The 17426-nt window shown below is 43.3% G+C and overlaps 1 protein-coding gene across 5 annotated transcripts; it reads right to left on the bottom strand.

Annotated features, from left to right (window-relative positions):
* Positions 1–840: 840 nt before the first annotated feature.
* Positions 841–16791, bottom strand: nvl (nuclear VCP like). 5 transcript variants are annotated; one of them, XM_027275839.1, is made up of 24 exons: positions 16639–16791; positions 16265–16339; positions 15202–15272; positions 14827–14879; positions 14626–14716; positions 14439–14502; positions 12267–12512; positions 11225–11330; positions 10931–11007; positions 10687–10821; positions 9822–9923; positions 9608–9725; positions 8772–8916; positions 7838–8150; positions 7027–7248; positions 6489–6593; positions 5620–5682; positions 4997–5116; positions 4708–4807; positions 3844–3950; positions 3416–3492; positions 2981–3072; positions 2268–2359; positions 841–1028 (listed from the first exon to the last, which is right to left on the bottom strand). In XM_027275839.1, exons 1-24 carry the CDS (start codon positions 16789–16791, stop codon positions 984–986), a joined length of 2772 nt encoding a protein of 923 aa, XP_027131640.1. In that variant the 3' UTR covers positions 841–983. The 5 variants fall into 5 exon arrangements, with proteins under 5 accessions (XP_027131640.1, XP_027131639.1, XP_027131638.1 ...); XM_027275838.1 differs by having other exon boundaries at positions 16624–16790; XM_027275837.1 differs by having other exon boundaries at positions 16265–16396; positions 16639–16790.
* Between the last annotated feature and the right edge of the window lie 635 nt (positions 16792–17426).

Below are 17426 nucleotides of genomic sequence, written 5' to 3'. Positions count from 1 at the left end.
TTTTTTTTTACATATAGATTATGGAGAATCTTCCTCTGGTGCAGTTGTGTACTTATAGTACAGTGATCTCTGATCATCCCCCTGGAATTGGCCTTCCATAACCGTAGGCCAGATAGTGTCTTTTGTTAACTTCATTAATAAACATATAGACGTGTTTTGGAGAATAACATCCCTGCCTTAAATCTGAGGGCTCAGATTATGGTCTGTCTGCCAAAAATCACAGCGGAACAAGCTCACCTCAGATGCAGACAGAGTTTATACTGCTGCCATGACTTTCTTTTGTTTGTGTATAAAATGTGTATAAATGTGGACCCGGCCATCCGGCCACATGTCAGCTGGGTTTGGCTCCAGCCCACTGAGACGCTGAGAAGGATGTTATTCTATGAGGACATTAAAAAAGTCCACTGTATCAGATTTAGGGGGCTATAATATTCATAGCTCTGTTTTCATTAGTGTTTAATCACCTGAAACACAGTATATTACTGGCATTTTCCATGGGGGTGAGGCAGCAGGGCCACGGTCAGCACCTACACCGATGGATAGCACTAAATGTTACACACTAGACTTAAAGAAATCACACACAAATGTTCTAACTTGACTCCTTGTTGTTTATCAGTGAGCCATGGTGGGAGACACGCATGTTGGATGAGAACAGCAATAAAACACAGTGTATACACACTGCAGATATCAGCAGCATGTGTGCAGTAACAGTGGTTGAATGGTGGAGTTGACTGAGCTCAGGGTGTAGTCAGAGAAAGGCCTGATAACAGAACAGTAGCTGATTAGAATTTGAAATTTGATAACAACTAAGTGTTTTGACAGCATACAGACCTGACCATGTCTGGTTCTTCACACACGTTTTATTAGAAAAGCAGGAATCAGTGTTGTGATTCAACCAGAATAAAATGACACACACACACAGGATAGAAAATGATGTAAACAAGGAGCTGTGGCTGCTAAGGTCTGTGGTTCTGGTCCTGCACTCATCTGCTGAGGGACTCTCTGAGCTGCTCGTATATCTTCTGGTCCTGCACCAGGAACACATACACATACACAGCACACACACAGAGAACACACACACACACACACACACACACACACACACACACACACACACACACACACACACACACACACAGAGTCAGTCACCGCATGACACAGAAACAAAAGCAGCGTCTGAGCGGCTTCACTTCACTGTCACTTCCCACAACAAACAGTTGAGCTGACTAACTGTTAAAGGTGAAGCACAGAGGCCTGTCTGTAGGTTTACAGACAGAGACAGACAGACAGGACGTTTGTCCACGCTCACGTGTTACAGGTTTCTGAAGTGTTATTTCTGTAATGATAATTTGTATGACGGCATTTCAAAGTGCATTATCCCACAGTTTAAAGTTGCAGTGTTTAGGGTGGGACTAGTCTGACTGGTTCTCCTGCTATTTGATAGCAGCCCATATAACACAGAGCTGCAGGTGACAAGACTCAAGACTTTGCAAAGTACAGAGCAGCTGATTAACTGATCCAAACTGAACGCAGTAACTGCAGGAAGTTTGTGTCAGTGATTTGGATGAATTTTGATCAACATCACTCTTTCAAGTGCGATGGAGAATCTACGGTGGCCTTCACGTGCCAACAGAGGTCACTGTTACAACCGCACAGGGAGCCTGTTGAGGCCATTGATTCAGTTAAATATTCTGTAAAACTACAGCCCAAAGCAAATGTGATAGTTATTTGTTCTGCATCTTTACTTTGTTACTTTGATCATGACTTTAAATGACTATGTGCAACATTAGCACATCCACTCAAAGTGTTTGTTTGAGTGGATGTGCTAATGAGCCGGCAGGCTCAGATTATTCTAAATATCTGTACAGAGACAGCAGTTACATCACTGCTGCTTCACTGTTTGTTTGTGCTATTGTGAGACAAACTAACCAATCAGAGCAGTTTATTGTTTTTGTCAATAGTCTGGTGGCTTTGAACCCAGTGATATAACTGCTGTAGGTTACTCTCTCAGAGAGCTCTGTCTCTGTATGATCATCTCCATAATGTTGTCAGAATAACAATCTGACCTTTCAGTGACAAAAACAAACACTTTTTGTGGACGTACTTTGACTCCCTGAGGGATTACAGTCTCAGGGTAATTGACAGCCAAGGAGAAAAATATCAATGTCACAATGGGGACATCGATTTCAGGAAATGGACATATTTGTGGTGTCTCAAACATATACAGATAAACACACTGAAGAAACAGAAGTGACTGTGTTATGTACCTTTTTGGACACGGATGGACGAACTTTCTTGAAGGCGTCGTCAAAATTCTGTTTGCTCACTCTGAGGTCGACAGCAGAGGAGTACATGTGACCTGTGTGGAACAATGAACACAGTCATGTCGCTGTCTCACATTATTCTCTAAAAGTAGAGTGGCTGCACTGTGAATGGGGATGTGCATTAGTGACTCCATACTGGGATAAAGTTGTGGACTTCTTGAGTAACTGGTCAGACTGTTGTATGTTTACTATGGGACAGATCGCAAACAGCAAATGTATTGAAAAGAACTCTCTGTGGGGTGGTGCTTTCAGCTATCAAGCTCCTCTTCTTCAGATTTTCCTTCAGACCTTCCCTTAGTTATGCTGCTAGAGGACTAGATTTGTAGACCTGGCCCTAACCCCTTTAGACTTAGTGGTCTGATCTTAATTACTTTATGAACATGATCATGAAGAGTAAGACCAGAAGGTTAACTGAAGGTTGACGGTTCATATTTTTGACACTGTGTTTAACAGAAGGTATCAGGATACCAAATCGACTGATGCCGTATGCCCAAACTAACTCAGGATTGTTAATATGCAAATGTGAAAAACAGCAACATCTGAATCAGAAATAGACCATTGAATAAGATGTTTAAGTAACATGCACGTCACATGTCAAACATAACAGCTGGATCTTTAAACACTGAGCATGTGGACAAGGGAAGCTGTCAAGTTACCTGAAGAAGAAGCTGAGCAATGCTGGGACTTCAGGTAGGCCCTCAGGGCGTTAACAGATGCTTCCCTCACTAATGCAGTCAGGTCAGCACCACTGGATCAAACGAACACACGCACACACACGATCAGATTTCATTCTATTCATCAGAATTACGGATCAGTGCTTCTACATTTACTCTGTATCAGTGTCAGCAAGAAAAGTCACTCTGCAACCTGAGAAAACAAACAGCGACTGTTCTGTGCACTTTAACTCTGAACTGGGATCAGTGTCACCTCAGAACATTAAAACTTTCTTTATTATAACATACCATTTATCTTTCTTTCATGTTAGAACATGCTACCTTACAGTGACAGAAGAACAACACGTTACACTGATCACTTTTTGTTTTCACACCGCTGTAGTTTAAAGACAGAGTCTGTTTCCAGCTGGGACTTACGTGAAGCAGTCACAGCGCTCGTCAAAGGCGACGTCTTCCAGACGGACGTCCTGATCCAGCTGAGGTTTGGTCCCCCCCTGCAACATAAATGAACGTTGAGCAGATCGACAGCTGTCTCACCTCTGTGCATTCATTCATTCATCCACCCATCCATCCATCCATCCATCCATCCATCTATAGATCGACACCTACAGACAATTATCAAAACACCCCAAAACAAATATACATAAATAACATATTTACATAATTAACCAGAACATGGATCTGTGTGATAAGGTGTGTATGGGTATGTGTAGGAGAGCACATATATTGATATGTTTATGGGCTGTGCTGCATTTCATGCACACCTGTACTGCTTTTCAAAATAAAACAGAAAAACTGGATTAAGCTACATAAAATACATTGTAGGTGATTTGACTTCATCTTACCTTTGTGATGGTGAGCAGGATGGCATGGCGGTCTGCTGGAGGAGGCAGACCCACGTACAAGGTTTTATCTAAACGCCCTGGCCTCAGTACGGCAGGGTCGATGATGTCTGGACAGAGACAAGACAGTGATGTCATTCAGTGCTTGGAAGAACAACACATAATCAAATATTTACAGAATATGATCTTCATAACTCTTATCATGACTCACTTTTATTTTGTGTATAATCACCTAAAAAATAAGAATGAGACTTTTATATCCACACTATGTCCACCATGTTCATCCACCATGTTTCTATGGTAGCCCAGAATGGACAAGTTAAACACTGGCTCTAGAGCCTTTCGTGTAGTTTCTCCTTGGTGCTTGGAAGGAGAGGATGAGGCAACTACACCACTAGACCGCGCTAAATCCTACACACTGTTCCTTTAAAAAATTATGAAGTTACTTATATTTATTGACCTTAAAGGTGCAGTGTGTAGGATTTAGAGACATCTAGTGCTAAAGTTGCAGACTAAATAAATGAAACTATTGCCCACTATTGCAACTAACCGAATACCCCTCACCTCACCCTTATCTTCCACGTGTGCTGTAAAAAACACATCTATAGCAGAAAAAAAAGTCTCATTCTAAGGTAAGAGCAGCATAAACATTCTTATTTTATGTGGTTATATGCTAATGAAAACAGAGTTATTAATATTATATTACATTTCTGCCAGTGAACACTGGGCATTTAATGTAACATGTAGATAAATGCAGAGCAGTAAAACAAGATGTTTCCCTGTGAAATGCTGGAAGCGTCTCAGCTCGATTCAGCAGGTTTCTGGTCACCCTGACGGGTTCAGGTCTGACTGAGGCCAGGCGTGTACCTGGTCTGTTGGTTGCAGCCATGATGAAGACCTGCCGTCGAGTCTCTAAGCCGTCCATCTCTGTGAGCAGCTGGTTGACCACCCGCACACTGGCTCCTGACTGAACACACACAAACACTCTTCATACACACGTATGTCACAAGCCGAATGAAGTAATTATACTGTCACTAAAAGGTTTATTTAATGAACACTGGTGTGCTGCGGGCATCAACTGACAGCACACTCCACAGTGCAGGCTGCTGTGTCTGTGCTACGCTGTAGGATCTCATGTAGGATCCTTCCCTCTCACCTCGTGGCCTGAGCGGCGAGGACACAGAGCGTCGATCTCGTCAAAGAAGATGACACAAGGGGCTGAGTTGCGTCCTCTCTGGAACACCTGTCTGACAGCCCGCTCACTCTCTCCCACGTACTGCACACACAAACACACACATCCATCAGTTAGTTAGCTGACTTATTTTTTTATTTATTTTTTGGCCTTTTCAAGCTTTATTTGATAGAGACAGCTGAAGAGTGACAGGAATGAAGAGAGAGACATGGAGAATGACATGCAGGAAAGAGTCACAGATTTGAACCCTGGGCTTCAGCAGCAAGGACTGAGCCTTTGTACATGGGGCGGCTACTCTACCAACTGAGATAAACGACACCCCAGTTAGCTGACTTATGGCTCAACGCTTCATGAAAGAATGTCAGAAGTAAACTGGGAGGAGATCATGAAAACAGGCTGGAGAAAAGACAGAACAAACCATCAAGATATACAGAAACACCATTGACCAAGACACTGATGTGGCTGAGATGATGCAAACAAAAAAACTGAATGAGGATGTGTCACATTGTGATCCAGCTCCACAACAATGTAACCATGCGCAGGCAGCTTCCACCACATTAACATGTTGCTGCAGCTCAGTCACTCACCATGTTGAGCAGCTCTGGACCTTTGACAGAGATGAAGTTCAGGCCGGACTCATTAGCCACTGCCTGTCAGGAGACAACAGTGAGACACAGTGAGATGGTGTCCAGCGTCACTTTGTGAACACAGATGTAAACATTGGTGGTAGTCACTTATAGAGTAAAAGAATCTTAGCCTGGAAAGAGACTGTCTCAGGACAAACATGCAACTATTTTATATTTCTTTATGAAGAACATCTGCACAGAACTGTTGTGCAGCAGGGTGCCAGCGCTGGTATTTCAGTGTGACAACAGTGCACGGTCTCTGCAGCTGGCTGTGCTCAGTGTGTGTTCAGATTAAACAAACAAGATACATCATGTTCTCCGATGAGCTTTAGAGCTGATCCTAAGTGTGTTTTTAAAAGCTAAGCTAGGCTAACCATGTACAGACATGAGGCTGCTGTTGATGTGTGACTTCATTCTCACTATATTTTACACAGAACCAACATGTAGACTGATTTATCCTCAAGGATCTTCATGAACATGTAATAAAACCAGAGCACAGACCTCGGCCGAGGTGTTCTTTCTACACTGTTTGAGGTGGTTCAATGATTTGCTGTGTTCAGTCATGGCAGACTGTGACAGTGGAGCTCTCAGTTGTTCTCAGCTCTCACAAGAGTTTTTTTTTTTTAAGTCATTCTGTGATGCTCAACAGGCCTCAGCTCTAAAATATGAACAGCCTTAAGAAATCTGACATTTAGAACATATTTGAAGTTACTTGTGAAAATGGTCAGCTAGCTGATAAAACACTAGAGATTGTAAGTTTGACAGTAAGTTGCACTCGAGCTGACACGGTGCTGAAGATGAGGTGGGATTGTGTCGGCGTGATGAGGAACCTTGGCCAGCAGTGTTTTCCCACATCCTGGAGGTCCAGCCAGCAGCACACCAGACGGAGCACTGAGCCCCAGAGCTTTGAACTGCTCTGGAGAACGCACCGGAGCCTGCAAGACACGCACGCACACGCGCACACACACACACACACACACACACACACACACACACACACACACACACACACACACACACACACACACACACACACAGCTGTGTTATTCTGTGCTCAGAAGTAGCACAGTGTCAGTGAACCAGGCCAAATGTGGACCAGATCACAGCAGGGCCAGTCTATCACTGAACTCTAAAGAGTCTGTTCATCTTGTAGTTATGGATCACATCTCAGTCACTACACTGAAGTGACCTGTATCCAGCAACAGGTGGAGATCCAATATCTCCCAGACTGACACATCTAAGATGAGCAAAGTCAAGATGACAGAGAACATGAGGCAGAGCTGATTAAAGATATGAAAGTGAAGTAAAAGTATGACAAAAGTAATGCTCCAAGAGTGTGGTCTTCTCAGTGTGGATGACAGATGTTACCAGTATGGCCATGGTGAGCTCCTCTCTGATGTCCTGCAGGGCGCCCACGTCCTCCCAGGTGACATCAGGCACGGTGGCAAAGCCCTCCCTCTTGGCCGAGGGCTGGACACTGGCCAGAGAGGCCTGGAAGTCTGACATGAGGATGGACAGGTCAGCCAGCTCTTCTTCTGACAGCGTCTCGGTGTTCTTCAGCAGCTGTAACAGGTGCCACAGCTGCCCCTGCTTGACAGAATGCACAGCTCATCAGCATAACCCCTTCACCTCACCCTCTCCTGCTTAGCATGAAGAAGAAACTATGGTGGGCATGAAACATTTGAAAGACTCCATCCCGAGTCAGTGTTGAGTTTGTCTGCTCTGGGCTACTATAGAAACATGGTGGTTTGTTTTTGGAGACAGACAGTGACAGACAGAGACAGACAGATAGAGAGACAGACAGACAGACAAACAGACACAGACAGACAGAGACAGACAGAGACACAGACAGTGACAGACAAACAGACACCGACAGTGACAGACAGACAGAGACAGATAGAGATACACAGAGGCAGACAGTGACAGACAGACAGACACAGACAGTGACAGACAGACAGACAGATAGAGACAGAGCCACACAGACAGAGACAGACAGACAGAGACAGAGACACACAGACAGAGACACACAGGGACAGACAGAGACAGACAGACAGAGACAGACAGACAGAGACAGTTTTCAGACTGTCTGATTATTAACTGATTATCCTTCAACATCTCTTTAGAAAACACATTCTGAAATGACTGAGTGTTGGAGCCTTTGAGTTCATTCTCCTCATACCTGCGGCTGGTTCTGTTCCTGAGGTACTGTTTTAATGTCATCTGTCGGCTGTTGCTCTTTGACCTCCTCCTCCTCATCCATTGCATCAGCCTTAGTCTGAACCGGGCCTGTTGACAGCTCTGTAGCAGAACTCTCCACGTGTCCATGTGACCGTCCTCTTATTTCCAACAGAACCCTGTTGACAGCACTCATGGCAGCTTCGCGGCACAGTGCCATAAGGTCTGCGCCCACATAGCCTGGTGTGAGCCGGGCCAGCTGCTGGTAGTCAAAGTCCTCTGGCAACTTCAACTTTCGACACAATGTCTTCAAGATCCTGACAGGGTGCAAAGAATTCTGGGTGAGAGTTCAAACTGAAGAAACATGATTTGGACGCAATTCAGTGAGAGCAAGAGACAGTGAAACTCTAACATTTAGCACGTCGCTCCACACTTCCTTCTCCCCAGCAGCAGTAGTCACTACTGAAGTTATCACCATCATAATTACAGTCACAGTCAGTCATATTAGATTATTAGTATTATTAAAGAGTCCATCCACCATGAGCCAGGTTCCACTCAAGATCCTGCTCCCAGAGCCGCAATCGTTTGCTCATGGTGGGAATTGTTGGCACTGTAAATAAAACTGTGTCAAGAATTGTTCCCTCGCTATCCATCGGTGTGTGAATGAATGGTTAACTCCTAAAGTGATGAGCAGTGTGTGAATGGGTGAATGAGATATGTAATGAGCTTTGAGTGCAGAGGCGTGTCAGAAGACTAGAAATGCATTACATAATTACAGTCTGTTTACACTGTCGTTCCATTGAACGAAGGTTGATGTTGTGAAACTGTCAGCTGGGAGGAAGCCTAAACATTTCTTTTAGAGCTTTGCCAAAACTACAAAGTAACAAAAGTGCACAGTAATGTGGATTCTCAGTTCTCTAAAGTCATGTCTGGCTGACCTGAGACGAGCTGCTTCATCAGGAATACCCAGGCAGATCTCTCTGTCGAAGCGTCCGGCTCTGCGGAGGGCCGGGTCCAGGGAGTCCGGCCTGTTGGTGGCTCCGATGACCAGGACCTGTGCGGTCACTGTGAGACTGTTCAAGTCTATCAAGAGGCAGGCATGAGAAACATGTCAATGGTCACATGTGTACCAAACTGCATGTGTGGAGTCTTTGTTATACAAGTACAGATTAAACCTCAGGAGAGTCAGGCAGTAATAATCAACTCTTCAGCCATGTTCAGTTCATATCTGTGTTAGTGGAAGCTGTGTTCTCAGCAGTGTCATTTGATGAATTGTGAAGCATTGTGTTAGAAAAGTTTGATAGACATGACAGCATTCAAAAACACTGAAGCTGAAACGTCTTTCCACATGCTCCAGGAGGTTTTTGCCTTAAGGCTCTGCATGGGAAACATCATGGAAACATTGTTTGAACACTGCAGTTACATGAATGATCAGCTGTTTCCTCATGGCTCTATAGTCCATTCATGATGGATATAGATTATTTGGCAGTACATCATCTTGTTGCTGACTCTTCTTCTTGTTTTGACTGGAGAATCTGCGCCATCTCCTGCTTATTGTATGTCATGACACAACTCCTAATATTCACATAACAGCAGATGGAAACAAAGATTCATTTGCCGAATAACTTGAATTTTGGATTGGATGGAAACATGGCTAATATGACTTCTGCTGATTGGTCAGTGTCATGTGACTCAAAGGTTGTAATAACATGGACACTATAGACCACACTATAGTGTGGTTGGAGCAGTAAGTATGAAGGTGGTGCATCCTTACCATCCATGCAGGTTAGCAGCTGGGCTACAATCCTCCTCTCCATGTCTTTAGAGGCCACCTCTCTCTTTGGTGTGATGGCATCTATCTCATCTATGAACATGATACACGGGGCAGAGCTCTGCAAGGGGAACAAAGAGCCAGTGATGTTCAGAGGTCAACGCTATTTATCGTCTTATCGTGTCAATAAAAGCAGTCAGACTGGATCAGCACTGACCACAGCCATGTCAAACAGCTCTCTGAGCTTCTGTTCAGACTCCCCGGACACTCCGGACACCAGCTCCGGAGCCGACACCTTCAACATGGGCAGCTGCAGCTCCTGAAACACACAGTCACGTCACTTCATTTAACCAGCACACAAAATACACACAACCTTTACTGACGTCACTTGGACTGGAAAAGGAGCAGCTTTAGTGAACATGAACCAAAGAGCACAATCAAAATGTGAGTTTAAAGGATCAGTTAGTGTGCAGCACATCTCCCCACTGGCCTCACTTCACACGATCTAGACTGTTTAGTAAAACCTTCCTAACTGACTAACTTTGATACACTGAACGAGTTGAATTCATCTCTATCTCTCTGCTAGAGGTGCAGGGGTATGCTCAGGGTGGCCTCAGCGTGTCATCGAGCCACCCTTTAAGGACCGCCCACAAAATCCTGGACTGAAAACTGGCGAAAAACTGTTTGTTTTCAGCAACTATTTTAGATTAAGATATTTAATGTATTTTGAAAGAAATCTCAGAATTGACTGTACACGGACTTTAAACAGTTTTTCAGCATCCATCCAACTTTTCAGGTTATATAGCCTACATGTATATGAGAAGAAATGACAATATTTGGAAATAGTAGCTGGTGCTCACATGCTGCCAAAGTAAAAAGGTAGATGCGTGCATTAACTATCTTTGGATAGGACGTGTGAGTATGTTTAGTCTGGTTAAGGAACCAGAGGGGAATATGCAAATATGTCATTTTTATTTACATAAACAAATTATTACATGTGAGAGTGTGTGTATATGTTTATTTGTTTGTGCATGTATGACATACAACGTTTTCTCCCTCTTCTGGCACTGTCCAGTACTTACCCCAGCAACAGCTTGGGCTAGTAGGGTCTTTCCACAGCCAGGAGGTCCATGAAGGAGGAAGCCTCTCGGAGGAACCATCCCCAGCTGCTGGTACACCTCCGGGTGACGAATGTGGATCAGCAGCTTACACACCTCCTGCAACAACGTTAAATAACAGTGAGTGAAAACTGCAATGCAAATAAATAATAGAACACAGTACAGCAACAAACAAGGAAAAAAAAAACTCTAATCTATGCATACTAACCGTTAAGGTGTCTTCATTGCCTCCCACATCCTCAAACTTCAGAGAGGGGTACTGCAGCTCCAGTGACTTTGATTTGGCTGAGAAGTCAAATCCAAGTCATAATTTATCATAGAGGACTCATCACTCGGACAGTAAACAGACGATCAATCAGGTAAATAATCTAAATAAAACATTACATAACAATTAAAATGATAAACTCCACAGGCATTGCTTGGCAAGCTCAGTATGGATGATGATATTGTGTGGTGTTCAGTAATCGTTAAGAATCTAGATTTCAGAGACAGACTGGCAAACCTTTCTTGTTCAGGGTGCGAGGCTCAGTAGTTTCCACGGAGCTCTTCGACCTTTTTTTGGACTTCTTGTAAGATTTCTCAGGTTCCAGCATGGACACATCTGTCTGCTGGGGACAAAGGAGCAGTCAGTGTCTGAGTGGAACATCATCAGCTGAACACATAAAACATACAAAGTAACTGTTTAGAGGTTGCGCCTGTTGCATAGTCATAGAATATTGACTTACAGTGCACAACTAACCCAATTTCACACCTGTTCCTCCAAAACATGACAGTCCAATCATGTCACTCCACTCACAGGGACAAGTGGTGTTTATAGGGCAGGCCCCTGCTTAGCCAGACACTGAATTCTGACTTCAAGGTTGTCGTGTGCACATAACATTTCTTTCACTCAAGACGTCACACAACAACAAATCTGTGTAGATGAGAAACCCTGGTATACAGTGGTGAAGGTAACAGAAGAATCTCACAGCTCTAAGTTTATGTTTGATTTAAAATCCTTATACAGCAGAATAACATGAAACAGAAACAGTTTGTTTAGGCTGAACTCTGGGAAACCAAACTTTACACCCCCTGCATCGGATCCAAACACAAACACAAACCATACCCATGTAAATGGACTGTATAGCTGCATTCTCGTCTTTTTACCACTCAAAGCTGTTTTACACTACATATCTCATTCACATACATTCATGCACAGTGTTTTTAGGAGCTAACTATTCACACACTGATGGCACAGCCTTCAGGAGCAATTTGGGTTCAATATCTTGCCCAACGACACTTCGACATGCAGACTGGAGGGGATCGAACTGGGGATCTTCTGATTAGTGGAAGACCCACTCTAGTCCTGCTGAGTACACATTTAAAGGGATTCATGTCAAAAATGTTCTGTCCTTAAAAACAAATATACTACTCATATTTGTACTGCCCACAGAAAAGGATTACAGGTGGGGCAGTTTTCATTACTTGGAGCTACTTATTTACACTGTCAGGATGTTAACTGCCCTTAGTGTTCAAGTCCAGACATGTCCTCCACAGGTACATACATTTGTTGCTGTATTAGTGGGCTCCTCTTCACACAGGTCGATGAGGATGTTGCTCTTCTCGGAGCGTCTGCCTTGATCAATGAACCAGCCTCCTGCAGAAACCAGCGTCCCTGCACCAGGAGTGGGGTTAGCTATGCTGGCAGGACTGCCGGCAGCAAGCTGATCTCTCCTGGGTGAAGAGGTGCTGGAGTCAGGCTGTCCCTTCCGGTACAGAGATGTAAGAGAGCTGTTCATGTGGTTGATGGGCTGTGGACAATTGGGAAACATTTGGGAAAAGTGCTTATTAGCCATCCAATCCACAGTCATATCTGTGAGTCCAGTACAGAGAGATAGACGGAGGAAGTGTTTGGCCTACCTGAGTGCAAAAACTAGAAAGAGAAGTTAAATACTCTGGAAATTTAAAGTCTCATTAAGCATCCACAAAGATCTGAGTGAAAATAAACGTCCAGAACTTTTAGAAAACCTTCTTGAAAATTCTTGAAATGAAGTTGTATTTCTCTGTTTATGAAGTAGGTGTGAGAAGATTTCCTTTCTCAACGCTTTGAGTGTGTTATGGAATTTTCTGTCCTTAGTAGTTGAGGCCACGTGTAAGCCTTGTGGTCCTCGGCAGTATTAATTGTTTGTCTTTGACTAGGTGCCACCATATCTCAACACTGTGGTGGCCAGGGTCGAAGAGACCTGTTGCTGCCTTCCTAGTCATAATAGATAGCTTGTTGTTGCCGTTCCAATCTGCGTAAGCGGACATCTGTGTCCCCAGACTAGAATATGTTGACAATAACACCTCCAAGAGTAAAGACATTCTCTTTGACTAATTCTGGGGCGTATAGTATTCGGGGTGTGATCTTTGGGTTTAAAGTATATCCACCATCACGAGTTCGTCAGAATGCGAGACCGACTCAAGCACTTCAGGTGTACTTTGAGAGTGTCTCTAGTTCTCCTTGGCCAAGCGTCAATAAATAATACAGCATAAGACATCAGAGGCTCCTGAACACTTTCTTCCCTCCTGACCTCACCATTGACCTTTGACTTCAGCAATTTCTCCACAACAGAGTGCATTTCTCACTCTAACCTGAATGAAGTCGGGTTCTTTGGGCTCCAGCTGCTTTGAGGCAGACTGAGTGACAGCACAGAGGTTTGATGAAGAAGAAGAATGTGAATAACCAGGCCCAATTCAAAGCCAACATAAAAGGACAGTATTTCAAATCTAAACTAATGAAACTCATTCTAATACTGTTTCGATGATTACTGTTATGTTCAGACTGCTGCAGGCTGCTGTGGATTTGAGTTTAGGGTTAGTGCTAGCCGGGCTCTATGAACAGAGTAAATATAGAGTTAAATAAATAAATGTCTTATTAGTTAGCAAGCAAGGAAACCTGTGGGTTTGACAAGCAGACAAGTGATGTGTCATCCATACCAGAGAACACTAATTCTCTCCTACAGATCATCGTTTTAGAGTTCATACCACCAGAACTGTAGATTCACTTCATAAGCTCTAAAGTACATGCTGAGTGTGCTTTAAAAAGCTCCAGTGTTTAAGATTTGCTTTTCCCAGCATGAAGTACAAACTATGGGGGCCTTATCTACAGTCAGTGCTTAGTTTCTCTGTTCTGAGCTACTGAAGAAACATGGTGGAAACATGGCAGACCCCTTAGAAGGAGACCCTGTGCTATCTATAGATTTAAAAGACTCATTCTAAAGTAACAAAAACTGGGGCGGTGTTTAGCTCAGTTGGTAGAGCAGCCATCCGATGTGTGAAGGCTCAGTCCTTGCTGCTGAAGCCCAGGGTTTGAATCTGACCTGTGGCTCTTTCCCGCATGTCATTCCCCATCTCTCTCTCCCCACATTCCTGTCACTCTTCAGCTGTCTCTATGAAATAAAAGGCCCAAAAATAATCTTTAAAGTAACAAAAACTGAAAGTGTCTTATTCTCAGATCGTTCATAAAATAATTAATACTATATTCTGTAAATAGCGCCTGGTAAATCTGACACACTGGACCTTTCAGTTTGATGGTTTATCATTGGGAGTATGCAGACACAGATTCAAGATTTAAAACAAATATCTAATATTATGATTAACCAGTGGTCTGGGTTGAAAAAAGTACCAGAAGCTTCCCTCGACAAAATTCTAACCAATTTTAATTCCTCAGATTTAACCTTCTCATCATTTCTTACAGTGATCTCCAGAATGTGGTCATCACTGTCAGAGGACTCCTCTGAGCTGCTGCTGCTGCCCTCTCTGTGGACACACAGGATTGAATGACATTAGAGAGTACGAGTACAGCAGACGCAGGGACTGTTAGAGCCCTGAAGAGAGACACAGAATCTTGGTCAAGAGCAGGCAGTGAGCAGTGTCCTTTACCCGGTGTCATTGTGACTGTACTTGGCTCTCTTAGCCAAGTGTTTGCTCTCCAGATCATTGAGCCCAGACTCCTTCAGGATGGCGTCATACACTAGGAGAGGCAGAGGGAGAAGATGCATCGGAGCTCCTCACAGAACATAATCAAGTCTGAGTCTTGTGTCACAGTGTAGCAAGGCATCGCTCAACTTTTGCCTCTTGTACCTTTCTCTACTTGAATCCTGAAAGCTGTCTTGTTTCTTCTGCCATAGTCCATTCTAAAGACACAATACAGACATATCAACACACACTCTGTGTCCACGTTGACTGAAATTAATGAGACTAATCCAGCAACCCTAACTCCTTTACAATGAGCTAATGGTACATGTGCTTTTGTCCAAACATTTATTTATTTATTTATTTATTTATATATATATATATATACACATATACACATATACACATATACATATACACACACACATACACATTCATTTCAGAGTGAACAGAATACAGGCATGCGTGTATTTCCTGACTACAAGAGTCAACGTGGGATCGACTGAATCAAAGTTAATCAAATCAAATCACTGATGGACTTGCCTGTAGAGTTTTTGAAGCTCCATGGCAACAGCTGACAGGTCCACATGTTCACTGCTGCTGGAGGCCAGATACTGAAAAAAAGGGTCAAGATGAGTGACACTGAGATCAGAGGTTCAGACCCAGGCTGCGGTCCAATAGTCAATTTTGCTTAGGGTTCCTAAGCAAAATTCCTCACTGAGTGAAATGACCTGCAGATCATCATGAAGTTACTGTTGCCGATTAATCATATATCTTTGCCATAACTTGCTAATATGTTCATACATGAGTGGACAGGAGGGTGAGCGACCATACCAGCGTAACAAACACTTCATCTGACTTCTGTGACAGGTGGACAACATTCATTTATTATTTGAATTCTAAAGTTGATAAGGAAGTCACATTTTTCACCGGGTTGTACACGTTTATATTTCCTGCATGAAAACATGATCAAGAGCGCACGCGGAGTATCTAGTAAGTATCTCAGATGAAGTGTTTTGTAGTCCATCTTCTAGACTTTGTAGTTTTACCACAGATCAAGTCAATAACATTCATGACGCAGTCTAGTGTAAATGCAGTCGGATTCTCTGAACACTGTGTCGTCTTCTCCTAACTCCTGATGAATTCTCCTTCACATCTTTCCATGACCTCGTGACATTTTCCATCGAGGTCAAGGAAATTGCTTAGGAAAGGACTTAGGAGCTCATTTTTTTGACCATACCCTCTCTCTGATCCAACATGGAGACAGTATAAAATTCATCCATGAACAGCAGCACACTGTCATACCTGCGTGACATCATTGGGTTTGTCTCCCATATGCTGGTTACGACACGGTCCTGTGATTTAAGGCATTTCTTCTCACCTCCTGTTCAGCTGCTGTTTGAGATAAGTGCTATACAAAGCTCCACTAAAAATGGACTATATGTGTGCATGCACTGTAATTTCCCAGCTTGGGATAAATAAAGTATAACTATCTATCTATCACATGACATGATGCTCAGCAGGGAGAGAGCTGTCTGTTCTTCCTAAATTACACCAACATTTCCATCTGGACTCATTAGTTATATTACAGGACAGAGACTGGTACCTGCTCCACTCTCTGTTTGAGCCGACCGTCCAGCCAGCCACCGCTTCTGTTCTTCATGTATGAGCTTCTGGGAGCCTGCAGCAGGACGAGCACACCAACACTGACATGATGCATGGAAACACAGCACTGAATCTGTGTGATGTCACAGTGTCCACACACACACACACACACCAACACACACACACACACACAGTCAGCTGTGTCCTGACGGTCTCACTCACTCAGCGGTCCACATGCAGATAACTGTTGGCTTTGGATATTGTAAAATATGTCACTGGTTCGACCCCCGACGTCATGTACAGTAATACGAGGACACACACACACACCTTACAGTTTGAACGTGTCACGTGGTTACTCACCTCATCGTTACTCACCTGAACATAAACATCAGCACGTGTCCAGGTGTCCCCGCTTCTCTCTTCTTCTTCTACACTGTCAGCTGCTCTCACGTCAGTAAAATGTGTTTTACAATCTGGCAGCGTGACCACGAAACGCAGCACTGACCCCGGAAACAAAAATGAATACATCCGGGTGTTGGTTTTTCAAAATAAAACAGTCTTTCTCTCTGTTGGAAACTTTTCAGATGGAGTTTGGAAAGATGCCAGCCTAGACTCTAATGAATGGAGATCGTATTTCACTGTTTTCATTGCTGTGTTTACAATTCATGCTATACTATCTGTCTCATTTTAAAACCCTTCTTAAAACCCACCTCTTCTCTTTGGCTTTTAACACCATGTAGATGGTTGATCTTATGTGTATACATGCATATTGTTATTTACTTATTTTATTAATGTCTGTTTCATGTGCTTTTTTTTTCATTTTTTTTTGGTTTTGATAGTTTTCTATCTTTCTATTGTCTACTTCATGTTTTGGTGTGTTTCTATTGCGTTATTTATTGTGTTCTATCTGTTGTGCAGAAACCCTGTGTTTGCTAAAATTGTGCTATATAAATAAAGTGGATTGGATTGTATTACTAAAAGTTGAGTGAACGTGTGTAAGACAAGTCTGTCTAAAACCTGGACGTGGTCTCCGTAAGGTCCCCACAGACTGTCTAAAACTTGGACGTAAACTCCGTGACCTCCCCACAGACTGTCTAAAACTTCGACTAGTTCCATGACGTCTCGACGGACGTCTAAAACCTGGACATAGTCTCTGTGACGTC

This window comes from Larimichthys crocea, unplaced genomic scaffold, assembly GCF_000972845.2.
Source record: "Larimichthys crocea isolate SSNF unplaced genomic scaffold, L_crocea_2.0 scaffold220, whole genome shotgun sequence".
Classification (NCBI taxonomy): Eukaryota; Metazoa; Chordata; class Actinopteri; family Sciaenidae; genus Larimichthys; species Larimichthys crocea.
The sequence above is the reverse complement of the archived record's forward strand: the minus strand, read 5'-3'. Positions and strand labels throughout refer to the sequence as shown.